The 20673-nt window shown below is 44.2% G+C and overlaps 1 protein-coding gene across 2 annotated transcripts; it reads left to right on the top strand.

Moving 5' to 3' along the window:
- The first annotated feature begins 5498 nt into the window (after nt 1–5498).
- Nucleotides 5499–19347, top strand: IFNGR2 (interferon gamma receptor 2). Of its 2 annotated transcripts, XM_057410136.1 has the most exons (7): nt 5499–5599; nt 10697–10823; nt 11307–11482; nt 13437–13585; nt 14978–15131; nt 16417–16571; nt 18868–19347. In XM_057410136.1, the coding sequence occupies exons 1-7, from the start codon at nt 5536–5538 to the stop codon at nt 19036–19038; spliced, it is 996 nt and encodes a 331-aa protein (XP_057266119.1). In that variant the 5' UTR covers nt 5499–5535; the 3' UTR covers nt 19039–19347. The 2 variants fall into 2 exon arrangements, with proteins under 2 accessions (XP_057266119.1, XP_057266117.1); XM_057410134.1 differs by lacking the exon at nt 5499–5599 and having other exon boundaries at nt 10543–10823.
- The last annotated feature ends 1326 nt before the right edge of the window (nt 19348–20673 follow it).

Below are 20673 nucleotides of genomic sequence, written 5' to 3'. Positions count from 1 at the left end.
AAACTGCTCTAAATAGGCATGCCATGACTAACTGACTGTACTTCCTCTCTCTTTCTAGAATTTATTTCATCAGTGAATGAATCACTAAAACTTTTTGGTTTAAAGCACTGCAGCATGCCAAAATGCACGCGCTGCATGGGCTCACACCCACTGGCCACTAGGAAAGCCTGTTCTGGTTGCTCAGTTCACCAGTAAACAATCTAAATAATGCTCTAATTCCAAATATGCAAACAAGATTGAGGGAGGGAGGGGTTTCCTTTTATTTCTTCCTGATCTCTTTGCCTTCTCTGCTTTTGACAGGCACAAACAGCATAGCCTTAGCCTCATATGAGTACAGCTTGCTGCTGTGACTGTGAGTGGGAGAAGGCAACCTGAAGAGAGCTTAGAGGGGCCAAGCTCCTGCTGTAATACATTTGTATTGAATACGAAACAAATAAAAATATTTCCTACCTTTTCCCTTGGTGTTAATTGCTAACTGATATGCCCTGAGATTAAAAACAACACTTCCCTGTGCTACAAGGTCAAAATGCAAAGCATGACAGCACCAACTTTCCAGTTAAAATTCAAGAACTAGCACAAGGCAAACGTCTTTACTAGTGTGACATAACTTCCTTAACTTGCTTTTTCCCTTTATAATCTTACCTCAAGATGCATGGGAGAAATAAAGTAACCTTTCTTCTCTGAGGAGAGGTCTGATCTTTAAAACCTCACTTCACATGATCAAGCATTTATCTTGTTGTGTAATGCTAAGGAAATCCCCCGGAGTCAGCAGTGGAGCCTCCCTCTGTGGTGGCACAGAACTAATGATTTCCCAAACTAGTGCACATCTGTCTTACTGCCGGAGCTGCTGATTTATGGGAGATGATGAAGAATATCAGGTTCAAGAAAGAGCTGGTGAGAAGTCAGACTCCTCAAGATGCTGGCCTGGGAAACCTGTGGCCACGTGGCCACCTTGCCATGGGTCTTATCAGGTTCCTGCTGCCAGAGTCCTTAGAATACCTTAGTTTGCAGGGCCACATGTCAAGCATTTCTGACACTGCCTGGGGCCAGAGCAGGGTCAGACACTACTGGCTGCTGTGGGTGCTCATATCTCTTTCCAGGGTGAAGTCTGTTCTACCCAGCATTTCCTTCTGAGCACAGGCATCACTGCAGCCCAAACACCATGATGCCAGCTGTCTGTGCAGCAATTTATGGATGTTTTTTCTCCTAGTTGCATTCCTGGCTCCTCTTTCCCAGTTTTGGATTCTTTTCCTCTTTTCTTCCTCTCAACTTTTTCAAGAGGAAGTGTCAGAAATGGATCCTGGAGGAGCATGAACGCACCTGAGAGAACAGAATGGGTGCTAAAGAACGACTGACAGGAGCACAGAGGACCAAGACTTATGTGGCTGTGTTGAGGGACAACAGGAAGAGAATACATAGGTGTTTATCAGCTCTTTAGCACCATCCCAAATCATCTCTTCCCATGCATTTGTGAGATGAAATACTTGTTTGCTCTCTCATACACTCAGAGGGTTGTGTATACAGGATGTCTGAATGCAAAAGTACAACATAATCTTTATCGCAAATATCAAGATATTAGGAGCTTTTTTAAAAATCTTGTCATTCACTTTTAATTTTGAACTATTTGATGGTAGCAGCTCTGCCTTTGCAGGTTGGGAATAAGACCATAGGAAGGTAAAGTGCTTGCTGTCTTCAACCATTTGCTATGCAATGATGTTTCCCATCATTACTGCAAACCTCTTGTGAATAAAGAGGGCTGCAGAAGGTTTAGTCTGTCAGGTGCTGGGGACCAGAACATTCTAGTTACTGAAAGTCCCACAGGGAGCAGAACTTTGAAGAGAATGAAGATGTCTTGCTGAATTGCTTTACATCCCTAAATACCCTTCCATCTACCTCCAAAAGGACTCAATTTGCAGATGAGGGCCCAGATCATTCCAGCTTTCTCCCACAGGTTAGTAGAGCTGTCACAGAACAATCTGCAGGGAGAGGCTTTGTGTCTGAACAGACCGGTATGGTTTTCATGTTAGGCCAGTATCAAACAACTCAATTACATTTCTCTTCCAGGAATAACATTAAAAATCATAGCAGCAAACACCATGAGTTGGAAGAAAAGAGTTTGAAGAGCTTGTGAACATCTGTAAGTTCACACTACTCGAAACATCAGCAAATACCATAGATGAATTCCAGTGACTGTTAAAAATTTTTAGTCATTTACAAATTGGGTGGGAGGTGGAATTTTTCTTTTTTTATCTGCTTCCTTTTTTTGTTAACTGAGTTAGCTGTAGCTCTTTACATGAGATGCCTGGAAGAGGGATAATGGAAGAGCACAAGGAAGATGGTTGATTTCCCTGTTAGACCACTGTGGTCCAATGTTGTTCACCTGCTGATCACTACCTGATATATGAGGCATCCACAAGTCTTACAATAGATGCATTTCACCTCTTTCTATATGTTATATTTGGAGAAATTTCTTATATTCCACGGATTCAATTTTTGTTCAAGTTTATGTGCCAGAAATTGGGCTGCAGGAAAATGATTGCCTTGATATTGATTATCTGTGTTCTTATGGGTGAGTTGGTTTCAGTTTTACAAGGGTAAACCCAAGCATCCACATACAATAACTGTCAAGGCCGGACTTTAGAGTAGTAAATAGTTTGCACAATGAATTTTCTTTTTTTAATACACATAAGATTTCTCGGTGATTTTAAGAGCCTGACGCTTGAAGTGGCAGATGGAATCATTTTCCCTTTGAAATGTATTTCTTTCTACCTTCACTTGCTACCTTTCATGTTTTTATGTTGATAATTTTTAGTGAGGGAAAAAGACCATCAAGAAAATCTAATTTGTTCCCTACTTTCTGATTTGACATTAGCTTTGCTTCTTGCTCCCTAAGCTCAAAGAAAATAAAGCAACATACAGAATTACCTCTGAACTCCTGTAGGTTCTACAGATTTCCTGGGTTAATAAATATATTTTTCTTTTGAAGCTGATTAATAGGATCAGATGTTACATTGACTCCAGTTCTCTCATCTTTATCTCCATAAAATCACTATTTTTTCTCAGTTCTCTCCTCTCTCTCTTCGACTCTCCTTAAGCTACCAGTTTTAAGACATCCTTATCCACTGATGGTGAAAACCATATATTTCATTAACCTTTTTTCATGGAGGCACAACCAGTCAATCTGACTTCCCTCCTAGCAGCCTGCTAGACTGTTAACAGAGTAATTTCTTTGACTCAGTAGAAGCTCAAGGTGAGAGAGAGACATCAGCTGAAACAAAACCAAAAGACTGCAAAATTTTCCTGTCTGGTTTGACAAAGGGAAAAAACAAAACATGACCTATTATGGGATTTCTCTAACAATTGCACTAAATACTTGTCTTTCAGTGCAAGCGTAGAAGGAAACCCTGCTTCAGAAGTCATGGTTTGAGTTGCTCTTTAATAAGTTTCCTCAGTGAATCAAAAATTTTGTTAATGTATGAAGTAGAGATGCCACCAAAATTAACATTCCTTCTGGACCTGCTGTTTTGCTATGTAAGTTTCACAGTTAGAAACTGCCAGTGGCTTTCCCAGCTGCCTGCTTTGCTGTCAACAGAAATGCTCCACAGTCAGGTTAACAGTGCATGACCAAAATTTCTCCACTGGCTTCAAATATTATAGTTAAAGAATCTTTGTCTCAGCACAGAGCTGGCACTGGGAAAATCCCCAGATGAAGCTCGTGGAGCAGAGGGTTTCAGTAGAACAGTGCTGCTTGACTGAAATAGTTGAGTCACTCTTCCCAGAAGGGTTCAGAAAGAGGTCAGCCATATTAAGCGGAGCGAAACATAACTCAATGACTTTAATCTCTAACATCCCTTTCCAGCCCATCTTATTTTGAGAATCAACCAACCAATCAGTGAGTTTTTCACCATTTGCTTTTTTCTTCCCCCTCCTTTGTTTGTACTACTTTCTAGCACTTATAATTTGTGTCAGTATTAAAAGGCTTTGACTGAGATTCTGTTCTGCTTTATTAGTGTAACTCCTTGCAGAAGGAGGATCTTTGCCCTGAAAGCTTGCAGTTGATAAAAGCAGGCCACACAGGGCTAAGAGAAAGGAGGAATCTCTCGACTGAGGAGGAGTTGAACTACAGCGAAATCAAGTGATTCATACAAGCTTGGAAATCAAAGCTGCCCAGCCCTTACCTAGTGCTCTGAGCACAAGATACTCTTGCTGTACTTGCCCGCTTTCCCTTAGTCAGAAATCTGATGGCAGTGGTGTAAACTTTGCCCAGGGAGCCTTGAGGTGGCCAAACATCACCCTTATTAATATTAATTAAAGATGTTTTAAGTACCGTAACTCTTCATGGTTTCCTCTGTTGGCAGTTCTGCTGGTCGCAGTTCTGCTTTCTGCCCAATCTTGTACTAATCATAGAATCTCATCATCACTTAATGGTTTGGGTTGGAAGGGACCTTAAAGCTCATGTAGTTTCAACCCTCCTGCCATAGGCAGCGACACCTTGCTCAAAGCCCCGTCCAACCTGGCCTTGAACACTGCCAGGGATGAGGCAGCCACAGCTTCTCTGGGCAACCTGTGAGAGTGCCTCAACACCCTCATAGGGAAGAGTTTCTGCCTTATATCTAATCTAAGTCTCTCCTCCTTCAGTTTAAAACCATTTCCCCTTGTGGTATCCCTACAAGCTCTTGTAAAAAGCCCCTCTCCAGATTTATTGTAGGCTGCCTTTAGGCACTGGAAGGCTGCTAATAAAACGTTTTCTCTCCGAAGTGTTGAAGAGAGAGCATTCTGGCTCTATTCAGAAGGCACCCCTCTGCTTTACCGTGCTTTTAAGTAAAGCACTGCTGAAAGCTCTTAAAGACAGGTCTCTGCTTAGTGAATTATTTTAAAACAACTGCTCTGTTAATAATAATCTGGGAGGAATGCTGACACCCCCCACCCCCCCCCCCCGGCACCACCTCTAGATGTTTTAATCGCAATACCGTCTAATAATTAGCACCGGTTTAAGGTATGAGGTTAGGCTCAACCACGGTCGGTGCAGTTTACGATAGGTGCACCAAAGAAAGGTGGGGAACTTCAACCGCTTCATGGCAACATTTTCTCACATCGACAGCACGCCATAAACGCACCCGCAACCCTCTGCGGTGCTGACCGCGGGCAGCCGCCGGCGCTGGGCCGTGACCCGCCTTCACGCCAGGCCTGGGCCACCCCACAAGCGACGACGCGGCCGTAAACTCTCCACCCCCGCTGTGCCCGCTGGTCCCCTTGGTCCCCGACCCCGCGACGCTGCAGGCGGGACCGAGGGCGGGGTCTGCCTTCTCATAGGGTGTCGTGGATTTCACCCTCCCCTTGGCGGAGGCGGAGCAGAGCTGGGATGGAGGGGAGCGGTCGCTCGGCTCCCCGTAATCAGCTGTAGCCAGAGCCGCCGGGCTGCGGGTGTGAAGTTGTCCCCGCGTGGTCTGCCCGCCGCCGGCCCCGCTCCTCAGAGACGGGCGAGCAGCCACTGGCAGCGAGCGGGGCCGGGTGGAGGGCGCTGCCAGCCGAGCCATGCCGTGTCGGGCGTTGCTCCCCTTTCTCCTCCTCCTCGGCGCGGTGCGGGCCTCAGGTGCAGGTGGGTGCAGCGGGGCGCGGGGCTCGCTGCGGTCGCGGCTGGCGGCGCAGGGCTGGGGGCTGCCGCCCGGGCTTCGCTTCTCGGTGCTTCTGTCCCTCGACAGGCTTCCGGCCCGGGCGTCAGCGGAAGCCTGTGGCGAGGGGGCCCGGGCTGGGGCGGCCCTGGAGGCGGCTGTGGTGGGGACACCGGGGCCTGTCCAATGGGTGCGGGAAGCGCAGCAGGGGGACAGCAGTGGGGAGAGCGGGGCTGTCAGCGGGTTTCACCCTTCCTGTGCGTGTACCTTTGAAGGGGGACAAGTCCGGGTTTCTCCTGCCCAGTCCGGGTTTCTCCTGCCCAGCCCGGGGTTGTTGCTCCTAGAAACGTGCCGTGGTGTGGGTTGCCTCCGGCTCTGCTGCCGGGCACGGGGCAGGAGGGTCTGTGAGAGAGCAGCTAAAACTTGTGCAGTTCAGCCGGGGGCGGGGGGGGTTGGTACGGTGTATGTGTATGTGGTTGTAGTTTGTGGTGTGCCACCCATTTGTCGACTGTACTAGAATCGTAGAATCAAAGAACCAGCTTGGTTGGAAAAAATCTTTGAGTTCATGGAGTCCAACCGTTACCCCAGCACTGCCAAGTCCACCACTAAGCCATGGCACTGAGGGCATCTGTGAATGTTTACAGGGGCAGTGATTCCAGCACTTCTCTGGACAGCCTGTTCCAGTGCCTGAGCACCCTCTCTGTGAAGAAATTGTTCCTGATGTCCAGTCTAAACCTCTCTTGGTGCAGCTTGAGGCTGTTACCTCTTGTCACTTGTTACTTGAGGGAAAAGACTGACCTGTGCTTGACTATGTCCTCCTTTCAGGTTGTAGAGAGTAATAAGGTCTCCCTGAGCCTTCTCTTCTCCAGAGTAAACACCCCCAGTTCCCTCAGCTGCTTCTTGTAAGACTTACCCTCCAGACCCTTCACCAGCTTTGTTGCCCTTTTCTGGGCCTGCTCCAACACCTCAGTGTCTCTCTTGCAGTGAGGGGCCCAGAACTGAACACAGAATTTGAGGTGCGGCCTCACCAGTGCGCAGTACAGAGGGACAATCACTGCCCTAGTTCTGCTGGCCGTGCTATGCTGGCACAGGCCAGGATGCCTTTGGCCTTCTTGGCTGCCTGGGCACAAGCTGCTCATGTTCAGCTCCATCAATCCCCACCCCCGGGTCCTTTTCCACTGAGCAGCTTTCCAGCCACTCTTCCCCAAGCCTGGAGTATTGCATGGGGTTGTTGTGGCCCAAGTGCATGACCTGTCATTTTGCCCTGTTGGACCTCACACCGTTGGCCACAGCCCCTTGACGCAGCCTGTCCAGATCCCTCTGCAGAGCCTTTGTGTCCTCCAGCAGATCAATGTTCCTGCCCAACTTGGTGTTGTCTGCAAACTTACTGAGGGTGCACTTGATCCCCTCACCCAGATTATCAATGAAGATGTTAAACCACAGTAAAAAACTAGAGCCGCCTCTATCTGATTTTGTGAATTGACAGTTTGGGTAGGAATGGATTTAGACTTATATGTAAATGCTTTGCCATAATGGAGGCCCTGAAAGCAAAGCTCTTCAGGCTGGGTCTCAGCTGTAGCTGATGAGTATATAATCCTGGCTTCACTCTGTATCCCAGCAAGTGCAGAAGAGCTGCTGTGACATATCTCGAATGAGGTATGTGTACAGTGTGAGCCTTATTCTATCATGCAAGTATCTCCATGAGTTCAGTGTGTCCGCTGTCACCTTTTGTTGTGTTCATCAAGGTCTGGCTGACCAGCCTGTGACTGGTGAGTCCTGTGCGGCTGCCTGGCTGTTTGGGAGCAGCTGACTTACCAGGCTTGCAGTCTGTAGATGGACTCAGGAGTCCTAATGCCCATGGGTGGGTTGGGGCAAGCCAGGGGGACCAGTCCCAGTGTTGCCCAGTCCCATCCCAGCTGCACTAGGAGGGTTTCCTGCGGAGCTGTTCTTGTGTTGGCTTGTGTGTAGGACCTCCTCCCCCTCTGTTCTCTCTTTTGTAGGCACAGTGTACCATGTTTCTTCTGGTGTAAATGGTGATGCTACACTTCAAAATCTGAGCCAAAGGAATAGCCAGCAATTGTTGCCTGTCCCCTCCTGGCCACACACTTCTGCTAGTGACATTTTGCAGGTTTTGGTGCTTGTCTGACTATATGAGAAGCCAGTTTAGTACCAGAGAAGGACAAAAGTCCATTAACACACACCCCCCCCACCCATTTTACCCCCCTATTGACTTCTTTTTTTGACAGCAAAATGATGTATTCTCAGGCTGATGCGAGGGAAGGAATCAGAAATTATCCAGGAGCAGGAATGGGTGCTGTGAAACTGATAGCTAGGCCAAGCTGAGCTGCTTTCACTTACTGTAACTTGTGGCTTCACACTCTGCTGTGTGAAAGCTTTGACTTGTGGTTTGAAGAGACAGGAAGTCTCTGCATCAGGAAAAAAACAATCTGAGTGTTGTTTGGGAGATGCTTTAAAAGAACTGGCTCAGGGAGACCACCTTCCAGAGGGGAAGGAAGGATAGGATATTTCTGCCTTGCCCTGGCTGAGGTGGCTCTGTTTTTTGAGGATACTTTCATATGTAAGTGCTTTTTTTTCTGAAGTGTGTATTTTGTTGCTTTGGCTCACACAAGCTGAAGGTCATTACAGAGTACAGTGCATGATTTCAGCAATTTCAGTAACTTCCCTTGTCAAGTTGAGATGTCTAACTGAAATACAGATGGGTTCCCTTGGTGCTCTACAAACCCAGCTCTTCAGTGCAGTAGTAAGTGCCTTGTGGCACGCATCTTGATATCCAACTGCAGAGCCGTATATTTGATAACTGTCAGTGTTTTTGAAGCTGGTAGGGGAAATGTTCTGGTTTTGAATGCTAATCTAAAGCAGAGTAATCAGTGTGAAGTCCTAATTGAGGGGAACATGGACCAGCTGCCCTCGTTCTTCATTGCTTTTTATTATTCCCCCCCCCCCCCCCCTTTTTTTTTTCCGAGGGGAGAAACCCAAAGCCATTGCTTGTGTTTCGTTCTGACAGCTTTCTTGGTGTTTGTAAAATCAGTTTCTATCAGATTACTGATGGTGTGAGATACCTTGCCACATGCCAGACCAGTGGTAAGAGTGCAAGAAAGAATCTGGTGTCTGGAAAGTGAAAACTTTCCTTAAATGAAGAACATATGCAGGAGATTAATAATTAGGTTGCCTTTATAGGTATAAGGAAACTCAAACAGGTTTGCAGTGCTCAGTGATCCATCTGTAGCCTACAGCAATGTGTGTTTACTTAAGAGCACTACTTAAAAGTAGTGGCTAAGAGGCTAAGGAATTAGTAACATGCGTAATTAAAACTTTGAGATCTTAACCTTGTTATTTTGTAAATGGACTTAGGGTTTAAGGAAACTTCATGAAGATTTGTGTCATCTCTTTCCTGTACATGGAGGTTGTTAAGAGCCTGGCATGGTGTCTCTTCCCAAAGATGGCACCATCAGCATCAGTGTGCTGTCTAGTGCTGTGTAACAAAACAGGTGTAGAAATCAAAAAGAAAAAACTTTTTAACGTTATCCCCATGTTCCCAAAGAAGGCTGGGGACAGAATTTAGCTGAAGTGCTTCATCATCTGATCTTATTTATGTGAAAAAAAAAAACAACCATATTTTTGGAGATTATTGTCTTAAGAACAAAAAATGAAATCTTACAATGTGGGATATCATGTCATGGTTGTCTTTGAGCTTAAGATCTGTTGACCCCGTATGTTTAGTGGCATAAGGGGACCCGCTACATAGGCATATATGAGTCAAGTATAGAAGGAAAACCTTTCTCCCTTTTAGGACAGGCAGGCAGTGAAGCCATTGCCCAGCAAGGCCATGCAGGCTCTGTCCTTGGAGGTTCAAGACTTGCCTGGAGAAAGCGCTGAGGAGCCAGTTTTAATGCTGGCTCTATTTGTGGCAGGGGCTTGGACTAGAGAGCTCCCAGAGGCCCTTCCCACCTGAGCCACTGCAAGGCTGTGGTTACAAGTGTGAGGCTGTTTTGGTTTTGAAGGCATTAGATGATTGGATTTTCCTGCCTTCCTCACCTTAGCCTACTGGTGGTAATCATAGTCTCTTGCTTTTGGCTGTCCCAGTTCCTTACTGTTGATCTCCATGTCTTTCAGTGTTTTATAGTTCTTCAGCCTGCTGTTTTGCCCTGTTTACTAACACCTCCCTCCAGCTGCTCCCCCACCTCTCATCTGGCTTTCTTTACTTCACCCTCTCGCCCTGTTTCTCCAGCCTTTGGTTCTCTGCCTTTTGCTCAGCTGCCATTCATCCATCCAACCTTTTCTTCCTCTTTCCCTCCCCTCCCTTGTTTTTCCTACCCCTCTGCTGCGTGCTTGGTGCCTGGCCTTTGGCGGCCCTCCAGTCCCAGTAGACAGCTTCCTTCTCTACCCTGCTTGGGTCAGCAGAGACGCAACCTTTTGCTCTCCACTTCTGTGTTGCTTGCCTCCTGAAAAGCAGCTTAAGCATGACTGCAGTCCTTTTTCACCCCCAGGAGTTCATAGCATGACCAAATTTGGATGGACATTGCTACTAGTGGAATGCATGCCTCTAACAGGTTTCTGTTCTTTTTTTACATTGTGAAATCTGTTTCAAAACAGATGAAACTTGAGGCTTTGCAAGTGGAATGGTGCTTGTGAATGGCTTGAGAAGGGTTCCCTACCCCCTTTCTTGGAAGATTTCAGTGAAGCAACCTCCGTGTTTTCAAACAAGTTAGCAGGAGACAGGTGGGCAGGAAAAACGTGTTCCGAGAAGTTAACACAGTAAAATGTAAGATGTGGGCAATTTAAATAGATGAGCTTTTGTAATGGGGTTTATTTTTTTGTACTGGACTTTCAGTACTATCTTCTGTATGAAATAAATAAAAGTAGTAAGTTGCATTTCAGTGTTTTATGGATAGTGGGGACTTAAATGTGTTGGTACATGTGCAGCTAGAAATGGAAGGAGGAAGAATGGTTTGCCTGCAAAGCAATTAAAATATAATATATGGTGAAGGAATTTAGATATCAAATGCTAGCTACAGTGTACTTGAATGTTTCAATAACTGGTTTTATTCCTCTTCTTACTTTAGAATCTTCTCCCCGTTTACCAGCACCAAAGGATGTGATGATTTATTCCTATAACTTTCATAGCTTGCTGAAGTGGTCTCCTGTTGAAGTGGGTAGAGGCTTGGTGTTATACACAGTCAATTATAAAACGTAAGTAAATAGTTCTGAAAACAACCAAACTGATTTTGTACTAATCCAGTCACAATTAGTTAAAACAAACAAACAAAACCAACCGAACAAAACCCACCTAGAAATGAACAAACACAGAAATAAAAGATGTCTATTACACGTGCTTTTATGTATACCTGAAAGCAGAATCTGAAGCCTGGCAATCTCTTAGCCTGTGATACGTCCACTGAACTGAGAAGATTGAAGACCTGAAGTGCACCTAGAAACGTTGCATAGTTTCCTGTGGAATTTTAGCCTTACCAAATTCTCTCTTGCTAATTTTAATTTTCTCCAGATCCTGAGGAGGTGCAGGTGCTGAAAGGGCTGGGGAATTCAGATGGCATGAAAGTGATAGTTTTGTAACACGTTCTTTCATCCCAAAAATTGTCTTAGTGGAAGGGATTGTATTTTAGATTGTTGCGCAGTTCTGCTGGTGCTTTATTTGTCCTTTGTTTTGCATTGCAGAGGGGCCTTCAACAAGTGGGATGAGATGAACTGCACCCGGATCACCCACACTGAATGCAGTCTCCCCTGGTCACTTAAGGAGCGGCGCTGGACTCTTGTTTTGCGCGTGAGGGCTGAGCTGGGGCAAGTGACTTCTGACTGGGTGGAAACAGATCCCTTTGTGGCAGAGAGAAACAGTAAGTCCTGCTTATGGTTTCAGTCTCTCTCTCTCAGAGATCTCTTTGGGAAAAAAAAAACCAAACCTGTTGTTTGTTGTAGACTTTCTGACTCTATTATGTACAAAAGCCAAGTGAGAGGACTGTAGGTGTTCAGTGAACGAAGACAGCAAGGCCTTGGTGTGTTAGTAGGAAACTGATAACACTCAGTTCCTCTGAAGTGGGGTTAGCAGTGCCCTTTTTCAATAAGTATCAAAAGAGAAACAGATGAGATTCCTTCGGTGGTTGAGCCTTGTTAAGAGCTACAACATTACTGTGTTAAGAGTTTTCTGTTTCCTTATTTTCCCACTTAGCACTGCCACACGCACACATACACTCCCTTGATTTGTTGTGGTCTGAGTACAAACTACCTGTTTCTGTTGAACAGATCCCTTTTCTAAGAAATATAAACTGTCCTGACTACTGTGTAGAAGGGTTAAGGGTGCACGTTAAATCCTGTTAAATGTGTGAGCAAGCATATTGTTGTTCTTTATAAGGTCTGCTCTTTGCCTTGCTGTGATTGGTTACAGGATTAGAAGAAAGTAAATTTCAGAGTTTAAAAACACCTCTGAGGTAATAATGAAGCAGAGGAATAGATTTATTAACTCTTTAGTTCAAGTTCTCCCGTATCTTGTGAGGAGCAGTGGTAGTCCATGCTGCAGAGTGTGATGCTTTCCCTGGTGACTTCTGTTCTAAATCTTGGAATTTCTCTAGCAGTAAAGAGTGCAAGGCTGAGGAATTGCCTGAATCCTGCATTGAAGTCTACAACCGATGTATCTATACCATCCTTGTGGTACGCGATTGTTCAGGAGTGGGATCCTTTGAGGTTACAAGAGCTCTGGGCTCATGGGAATGCAAGACAAAGAAGAGGCTTGGTGTGGGAAAGACATTTATGTGTCTGTTCCTTGGTGGGGAGCAGGAGGAACATTATGTGATCATTCCTGTGTGACTGCCCTGGAGATCAGTTCCTAGGCACTGAGACCATTGGCTGCTCAGTCAGGCTGTTCTCTTCCTTTAATGTTTGGTTCAGTCCCACTTGAGAGGGGAGCTTTAGGAATTTGCAAGGACACACAAGGCATTTGCAGTTATACAGCAACAGGAAGTAGAAAGAAACTGAAATTTCTCTACCAATAAAAAGATCCTGGGGGCAATTCTCTCTAAAGCGACAGAGGACAGAGCAGGTTGTGCTGGGAGTTTTGAGGTACAGTGAGTAATGGTTGCATGCAAGGATTGATTTTTACTTTAATAGTTACCCCTCTCTAGTATTCAAGCAGCTGTTAACTACTCTAATATTTACATGAGTGGGGTTGTTTAGAGATCCAGGAGTGCTTTAGAAATGCTGGTAAGCTTAACTGCTGAAAGAAGCCAAGATACAACAGCTAGATGACTAGTGACCATATATGACCTGTGATCACACAGGTCTCTGGTATTAGGACTGACAGTACTTTATGTAATATTTTTCATGGTTTAGACCTCAGAGTACTTGACTAAAGAAAATTATCATCTTTAACCTATAGGGCAGATGGAGACATCAAAGCAAGGAGTGGGAAACTAGTTACTCCTTTTCCAATCTATTGACCAGTGTGGTTTTTAGTGAATATAGAGTATGTGGCAGGCTAGTTGAAGGGAAAAAGAAAGGGGAACAAAATGGTATCACCATTAACTGCAGATAAATGCAGATACATTCTAGTGAGTATTTACTGAATTTCCAGGGAAAGGTAACAGGAAACTTTTTAATTGTCTCGTTTCACTTACGCTTTCAAGTCTTTTTCCTTAGATTTGTAATAAAGTAGATACCATAAATGCATGAAGTAGATGAGAAAATGTTGTATTCCCCATATTTAGCATGTTTGCTGAGAGTATCAAAGTAAGATTGGAGACAGTACATGAAGCTGTTCTGCATGCCAGAGTTTCACTGCTCTTTCTTTATGTGCAGCTACTATAGGGCCTCCTGAAGTGAACAGTGTGACTGTAAGCTCTGACTCACTTCTCATTAGTGTCACGCCCCCGTTCGGAACTGAAGCAGGATACTCTCTTCAGTATCATGTATCCTACTGGGAGAATGCAACAAGTTCTATTAAAAAAGTAAGACTTCTCTCTAATTTACTTTGCTCATAATGCCGTTGTGGGTAAGAGGTGTGAGTCAGTGTCTCTTGGCAAACAGCAGAAATGGAGGAAGAAAACTCATTATTTTTCCCCTAGTGGTGAATGTCACCATTTGGCGTTTTGAAAAAAAAGTGAATTTGGTCTTGGCACAAGTACTGCATGCCTTACAGAATTTCAAAACCATCTTCTTTTCCTCTGTGTGAAACAAAGGTTAAATTACATTGCACATCAAGGGAGAGGATCTGCACATTATCAAAGGTGGCTTTAAGATTCCGAAGGTTGCTTGGGCAATTTGGAAGAACTCTGAAGTATCCTTCCTCCTTTCCTGTGCTGGGCTTGTTTGTGCTGGCAGCTTTAGTAACAGGCTGCTTTGGCCTGATGTCACCCACTCCTAGGGCAGAGAAAGGCAGAGTTACTAGAAACATGCTGGGGCAGCTGGGATGAGCTGTTCATATTGAGACTTAGAGGTGTTGGTCTCGTTGTGTACTTACACTGCTGTCTGTGGCCCTGATAATTGTGTTCTCGACAGGCCGGCATTGCAGGGGAGGAATTAAGTTATATTTAAATAAAAATAAAAATGAAAGAAAGAAGATTCACAATAATGTCATTCTCAAGTCAAGTGTTAAAAAACAGAAGCAGAAAAAAATAATTTCTTTTAAAAAGCCCTTTGTTTCAGGCTGAAAAATGCCTCCACTTCCTTCCTCTCTTGCACTAATGTGTATTTTTCTGACACACCTAAAATACTTTCATGTTTGAGATTCAGACAAGAGGTTACTCTTGTATGCTTCTGTGGGCCTCCCCGAGGCCCTTCTCCTAGCCCCTCACAGGTTAAAAATAACCAAAAGACTATGCTGGCTGGCCATGTAGAGACTGGAGGTTTTGCACTGGCCATCAGCTGTTTTCCCCTTCAGTAGAAGGAGCTGAGGGGATGGAAGCTCTTCACTGACTTACACCTCCGTCAGTCTCCTCTGGTGGTGGAGGGGCACTTCTCATGGCTTGTTTTTTCCTTCTGCTTTCCTATATTGTGCTTGCTGCCTGAGCTGTTACTGAAGGTGTATCAAAGCATCCAGCAGCACATGGTGGTTAAAATGAGACTGTGCATCCATTCTCATGCCTCTGCTGTTCGTGCTGTCACAGATGGTTTCAAATGGCTGAGCTTCACTTAATTGGAAAAAAAATAAAAAAAAATTTTGCATTGCATTCGAGTAGGGAATTTGGAATATATTCCATGGCTTCTCTTGTTCGGGAAAGCTGAAGTCTGAAAAACAAAATCTGCGCTTTTTGAATGAGCAAATTAAATACGGGAGGGGATTTGTGTTGAAGACGGGTCTAGTGTTTACAGTAACACTTCTTTTTTTGTCTTTTTAACAGGAGACAAAGATGAGCAATACACTATTCAAAATCAGAAATCTAAAGGAATTGACACTTTACTGTTTTAGAATTCAAGTAGAATTGTTGGCATATCCAGAATTCCAGTTACTTGGACTGCAAAGTGTCCCAGAGTGTTACAGAACTACAATCAGTGGTATAAATAGAACTTTGTTACATTTTTCTATGTATTGGGATGAGTGTAACATGAGCCTTAGCTCATGTAACTGTTAGTCTTATCTTGTGTTACATACCCGGGTATATACCAAGGGTATATTTAGATATTATGAAGAAGTTCTTCCCTGTGAGGGTGGTGAGGCACTGGCACAGGTTGCCCAGAGAAGCTGTGGCTGCCTCATCCCTGGCAGTGTTCAAGGTCAGGCTGGATGGGGCTTTGAGCAACCTGGGCTAGTGGAAGGTGTCCCTGCCCATGGCAGGGGGTTGGAACTGGATGAGCTTTAATGTCCCTTCCAACCCAAACCAGTCTGTGTTTCTGTGATTTGTCAGGAGTGCTAAGACAGCACCACTGATAGTAGTTCACAGTTGTCATTAATGGCAAAAGAATGAGGAATTTTTCAGTCGGTAATTAAGAGTCTTCATTGTACTCATCCCCATGTGCTTCTCCTTTGTAAATACTGCTGTGGGTATTACTCGCTACAAATATGCAAGGAAAGAAAATACAAATACTTGGTCTTCAGGGGAAGCCATTGATGAAGGAGATGGTGTTGCTCTTGCAAATCCTCTCCCTCGGCCACTGCCTGCTGCAGGACAGGAACATTCATCTCCCCTTGGACCTGCTTTCTTCTCTGACAACATGTTGAGTGCCATGTTTTTGTGGGAGATAAGTGAGAGGGAGAGTGCACATACAAGATAATGAAGCTTGCTCCTCTCTTGACTCCCTCTGTGTGACCACCAGTGCCAGCACAGCCCATCTTTAGAATGCTTTTGAAGGCGCTGGAGTACGTGTAGATGCAGTTTCTGAAGCCCCACAGGAGCTGACCTCCTGAGTAATATTGATCACGTACTTACTTGATCACGAGCCCCAGAGCTGCAATTTTGGAGTTTCTGATGCTCCCTTGGCTTGAAAAGAGGTGCATGTTTGGAAAGAGAAACCTCTGGCAATAATGGCCCTTGCTGACAGCTTGAGGGTGGAAGGACTGATTGTGCTCCCTGCCTGCTCTCTGACTGCCAGTGATTCCTCTAGCTCTGCCTTTGCCCTGCTGGTGTGTCAAGCAGGAGCTTGCCTTAGGCTGTGCTGGTGACTGCCACATGGAATCACTAAACAAGCTACTTCTGAACACATATACGTACTTTATATATATATATATATACACACTTTGATTACCAAGTATAGTAAATTTCAGCTTGCTGTGTATTCTTTTACATTTGTATAAATATGAACCTGCCATATGTATATTTGTTTTGGTTTTTCTCTTTTTCAGAGGCAAGCAGAGCTGTATATATTGTACTAACGTTTCTGTTGGTGTTAGTTTCTGTAAATCTGGTAGCAGTTGGTTTGTTATTACTGTGGAGATACCACAAAAAACTTAAATATTGGTCTCAGCCACCTTTACAAATCCCACCACACTTTGAAGAGGTATGTGAAAATGTTTTATTTCTCTCCCCTGTAAAAGACTGCAATGCTCTTGGAGTGAATATGAACAAAGCTGTATGTTGTGTAATGGAAACAGATGTAAACAGTTGACTTACTTAGTGCATAGAAAAAGAAATAGTTGAGTAGAAGAGGAATAAAATGGGGGATCATAAGAAAAGTAACAGTTTGTACTAAGATACAAATGCTACTCTAATCCTGTTATGAAACCAGAGTAAGATTCTCTGTTCCTTAACTACCCCTTGTCTGCCCCTTTCCTTGCTTATCTAAGTCATCAAGCCTGAAACAGTTGCTTACTGGAAGCAAAAAGCTGTTGTGTGTTGCAGAACACATACTTGGGACCTGGGTCTCATTAAAAATCAAATATGGAAAAGCAAACATTGATGGCTTTAAGAGCAGGGACTGCCTTGAAGGCTGAGGACTACTTTGGGGACCTTCTTGGGCTTTGTTCTTTCCTCTGTAGGTTTATCAATACTTGGATGAAAAGGTCATCCTGGGACTTTTTCCTCCTTGTAGCTCACACATTTCTGCACTAGCCAGTATTGTTTCAGTCCTGTTCATCTTCCTCTTTTTAGTGTTTAAACAGAAAGTAGTCTTTAAGCCAAGTTCCCAATTTCCAAGTCCTTGTTTAGCATAAATTCCATGTTTTTAAAAGCCTGTATTTGTTTGCCGGTCTCTAGGTCAGTTCTTTGTAGAGATCTGCCTGTCAGAGTAGTCCCTTGTACTATGGTAATTCTGTGATTATGGAGCTCTGTTTCCAGATTATTATAGATGTGTGGGTGAATGAACCCAGACTTCTTGCAGACCCTGGAGTGAATCATTGTCTCTCTTCCTGCTACCTCAGCTACCATTTGATGAGGCTCAGTGGAGGCACCTGTAGCACATATCAAGCAGAGCCTAGTTCACATAGGAGGAAAAAAAATCCATGTACTGCGTATTTAAACAGTTCAGCATCTTACGCAGAGGACTCACAAGAACAGAGTCTGTCATCCTGTGTTCTGGAGTAATTGTAGTCATCTGGAAAATACACAGGATTTTTTATAATGGGTATTTTTAGAAGGGATCAACCAGCCTGGGGCTTCTCCTCTTTAAATGTAGGAGACTGCTTAAAGCCAGTTTCATACGTACTCCTTGAGATGTTCAGAAAGATCACATGCTTCCTTCTTTTACAGAAGGATCTTAGCTGTGGGGAGGAGTTCTACTGCAGAAATGCCTTCACAGAGCAGAACCAACTTTTGAGGTTCATTTATGTCTTGAATTTGCTGAAGTGGATGTATTCGAGGTTCCCATATAAAATGTTTGGGTTTAACACCTGAAAAGCCAGCCTGTTGCTCCTTAGCCATTAGCTGTGATTACAGAGAGGGTGGTACCTTAATTGAAACTAAGGTTAATACTGTCCCACAACTGATGTGACTTGAGCTGCCATCCCATCTCAGCCAGATTATGACACCTCCTACAGTACAGAACAAGCTTTTGAGTAAAACTACAAGCTATGCCTGTCTTTCAACAACACGAAGGTGTTCCAGACATTTGTTTTATTTTTAAATCAGGGAATAAAATGTTCAATGGCAGGTGTGGTTTTTGGTTCAGTACCTGAAGATGGCTCCAATTCCCTGTAAAACACATCATCAGCTTAGAGATAAGAAGAATAGGTGGGGGTGGCAGGAGCAACAGAAAGCGTTTCCTCTGGCCTCTTTCTAATGTTCCTTTCTTTATGTGTTCCTTGTAAAGCTGAGGACTTAATTTGGGAGGAACAGAAGGCAAGTCAAAGCAGAAAGTAGATACAAGAGAAGCATGTCACTAGAGGTTGCTGGTAGTAGTATGTAGATCTGACTTGCCTGGCACTGAACAAACCAGAATTTTGGCTTTCCTTTGCTACATCAGTGCTTTAGACAAGCTGTCAGTTGCTAGATTCCTGCTGTTGGAAGATGTGTCCCCAGCAGTATAATAGTGTTTTCTTCTGTGGCTTTTTCTTAACTAGTAGGATTTTGCTTAAACTGACAGGAAAACAGTATTAGCCAAAAATTACTGAAAAATAGGAAATGCAGGTGGCTTTAAGTCAGCTTCAGTGGATGTTTTCATGATTGATTTTCTTTTTCCTCCCACAGAAATAAGGTATTTTTAACTTTCTCCTTGTTCAGTGTAGTTTCAAGGAAATCCGGAATGGAACAGCTGCCGCTGTGAATTCTGGTCTGCAGCAAGTTGGTGGTATCTGCTCTGTCTTGTAATGCATCTGTTAAGTGGCTTATATACCTAAACTGTTGTTTCTGGCTTTTCCCAGTATTTGAAGAACCCGAACATGCCTGGTCTAGAGGTGCTGCACAATGATGCTGAGGATGACCCTGACAACTCATCTGTTGTGTTTTGTGGAGAAGGAAGCCAGGCCCATGGCGGCGGTTTGGCTGGTCAGGCTCATTCACGCAGCATCTCCAGCAACAGTGATGTAACTTAAGCACAGCCTGGTGCGAGTGTCTACTGAACATTTGCAGAAGCTCCTGCCAGGGAGTGGTGCATGTTGCTGCTGGTGGGACACGAGGAGCTCTGGACAAAATGCAGCCACTGATGCATCCTGAGTGAGATATTGCTTTCTGGGAATAGCATGGACCCTGAGCTGTTCAAAGGGCTTAAGCTGCTACACCAGCAGCTATGCTCTGCCAAAGAGACTTAAAAGGCAGAATATGAAAGGGAACACTAAATTGCCAGCAGACAGATGGCTATATTAACGTCATCACCTTTCCCACCCCAAATTGAAATAAATCTTTGAGAATGGGAGGATGTAGTACAACCTGGACTGTTTCAGTGAGTGAATAATTGCACCAGGAACTACATTTATAGTCGCTTTTGTTTTGTTGTTTTATTTAAGTCAGTGTTAGTGCTCAGTGTGTATTATATCCACCCCAGTATGCTTTTCTGAATCATTGTAGGTATGTGCAGGTTTCTGTGACAGCTTCTTCCCTCCAGATAAAAACAGCAGTCTAATAAAAAAGAAATTGTACTTTACTCTCCCCAGCAGGAAACTGTAAGGAACAAGTCCCCAGGAAAGATCTCCTTATTCCTGCCTCCTAACACTCACGAGAAGCATTAATCTTTGCACCTGCAGTGAGACAGTTGTTCTTCGCAGCAAAACAAGCTTTAAATACTCTTGCTTAGAATTTGTAACACATTAGTAATTATCAAACACTAAAACCTCTTGTTGCCTATCAATCAGCTTAGTTCTGCAAATGAGAAGTTGATTGAGGGTTCTGGTTTGAGTGCCTTAAAGCAAACAACTAAGAAGTTAAGCCTCAGATCGCAGTCCTGTGGGGCCTGGAGGGTGTCTAATAAAGCACAAATAAACCACCTCTGTACTAAAAAAGATTGGTTTTATTTGGCTGATTTTTTTTTCCTGGGTTTGATACACGACGTTAAAAGAACAAACCTGTTCATTTGCAAATGACTTGTTCAAGTTACCTCACTCTGTTCGTGACCTTGGCTACTGTCTGAAGTGCACGCTACCTGTGGTAGTGCTGTTCTGCCCCCTCCAGGGATACACAAGTCCAGCATGAAACACCAGTACCATTCTTCCAAAACCTTTGTCAGGTTATTTCCTCATAGAACTGATCTTGCCACTTGTGCTGAGGCAGCATGCTCAGACAGCACATTTACTTAAGTCATACGTCAAGGCTCGTGATACATTTCCAGTCAGACAGAGGCTGCAGAAGCTGCCTGCTTTTAAGTTCATCCACAGCCTTTTCCTATACTGTGCTATAAATAAATGAAGACTCACAGGCTCACAAAGGAACAACTTAACTGCATTACAGAGGACATACATAAATAAGGGAGCAGTTAAAATACATGCTGTGACTAGCAATACAGCATATGACTTCCTGAGCAAGCCCTACACGAGACTTCTGTTAGAGAAAGTTGTTACTGAAGAATTTTACAGTTAGACAAATTGGCCAAAGCTAAAAACCTTTTGTTAGGAGCAACTCAAGGGTTATTTATCTTCACAACTGCCAATGATGGTGGGCTAAGACACAACTTAAAGTGAACTGTCCCTAGCCACCTTGGCCTGTGCTGGAACTGCCTGGGGTGTATAAAAGCAGAC

The sequence above is a fragment of the Pezoporus wallicus genome, unplaced genomic scaffold (assembly GCF_028554395.1).
Source record: "Pezoporus wallicus isolate ANWC-B61680 ecotype Strahan unplaced genomic scaffold, APGP_CSIRO_Pwel_v1 contig_7011, whole genome shotgun sequence".
In the NCBI taxonomy this organism is placed as follows: Eukaryota; Metazoa; Chordata; class Aves; order Psittaciformes; family Psittacidae; genus Pezoporus; species Pezoporus wallicus.
Note: the sequence above shows the minus strand (reverse complement) of the source record. Positions and strands in the feature narration are given on the sequence as shown.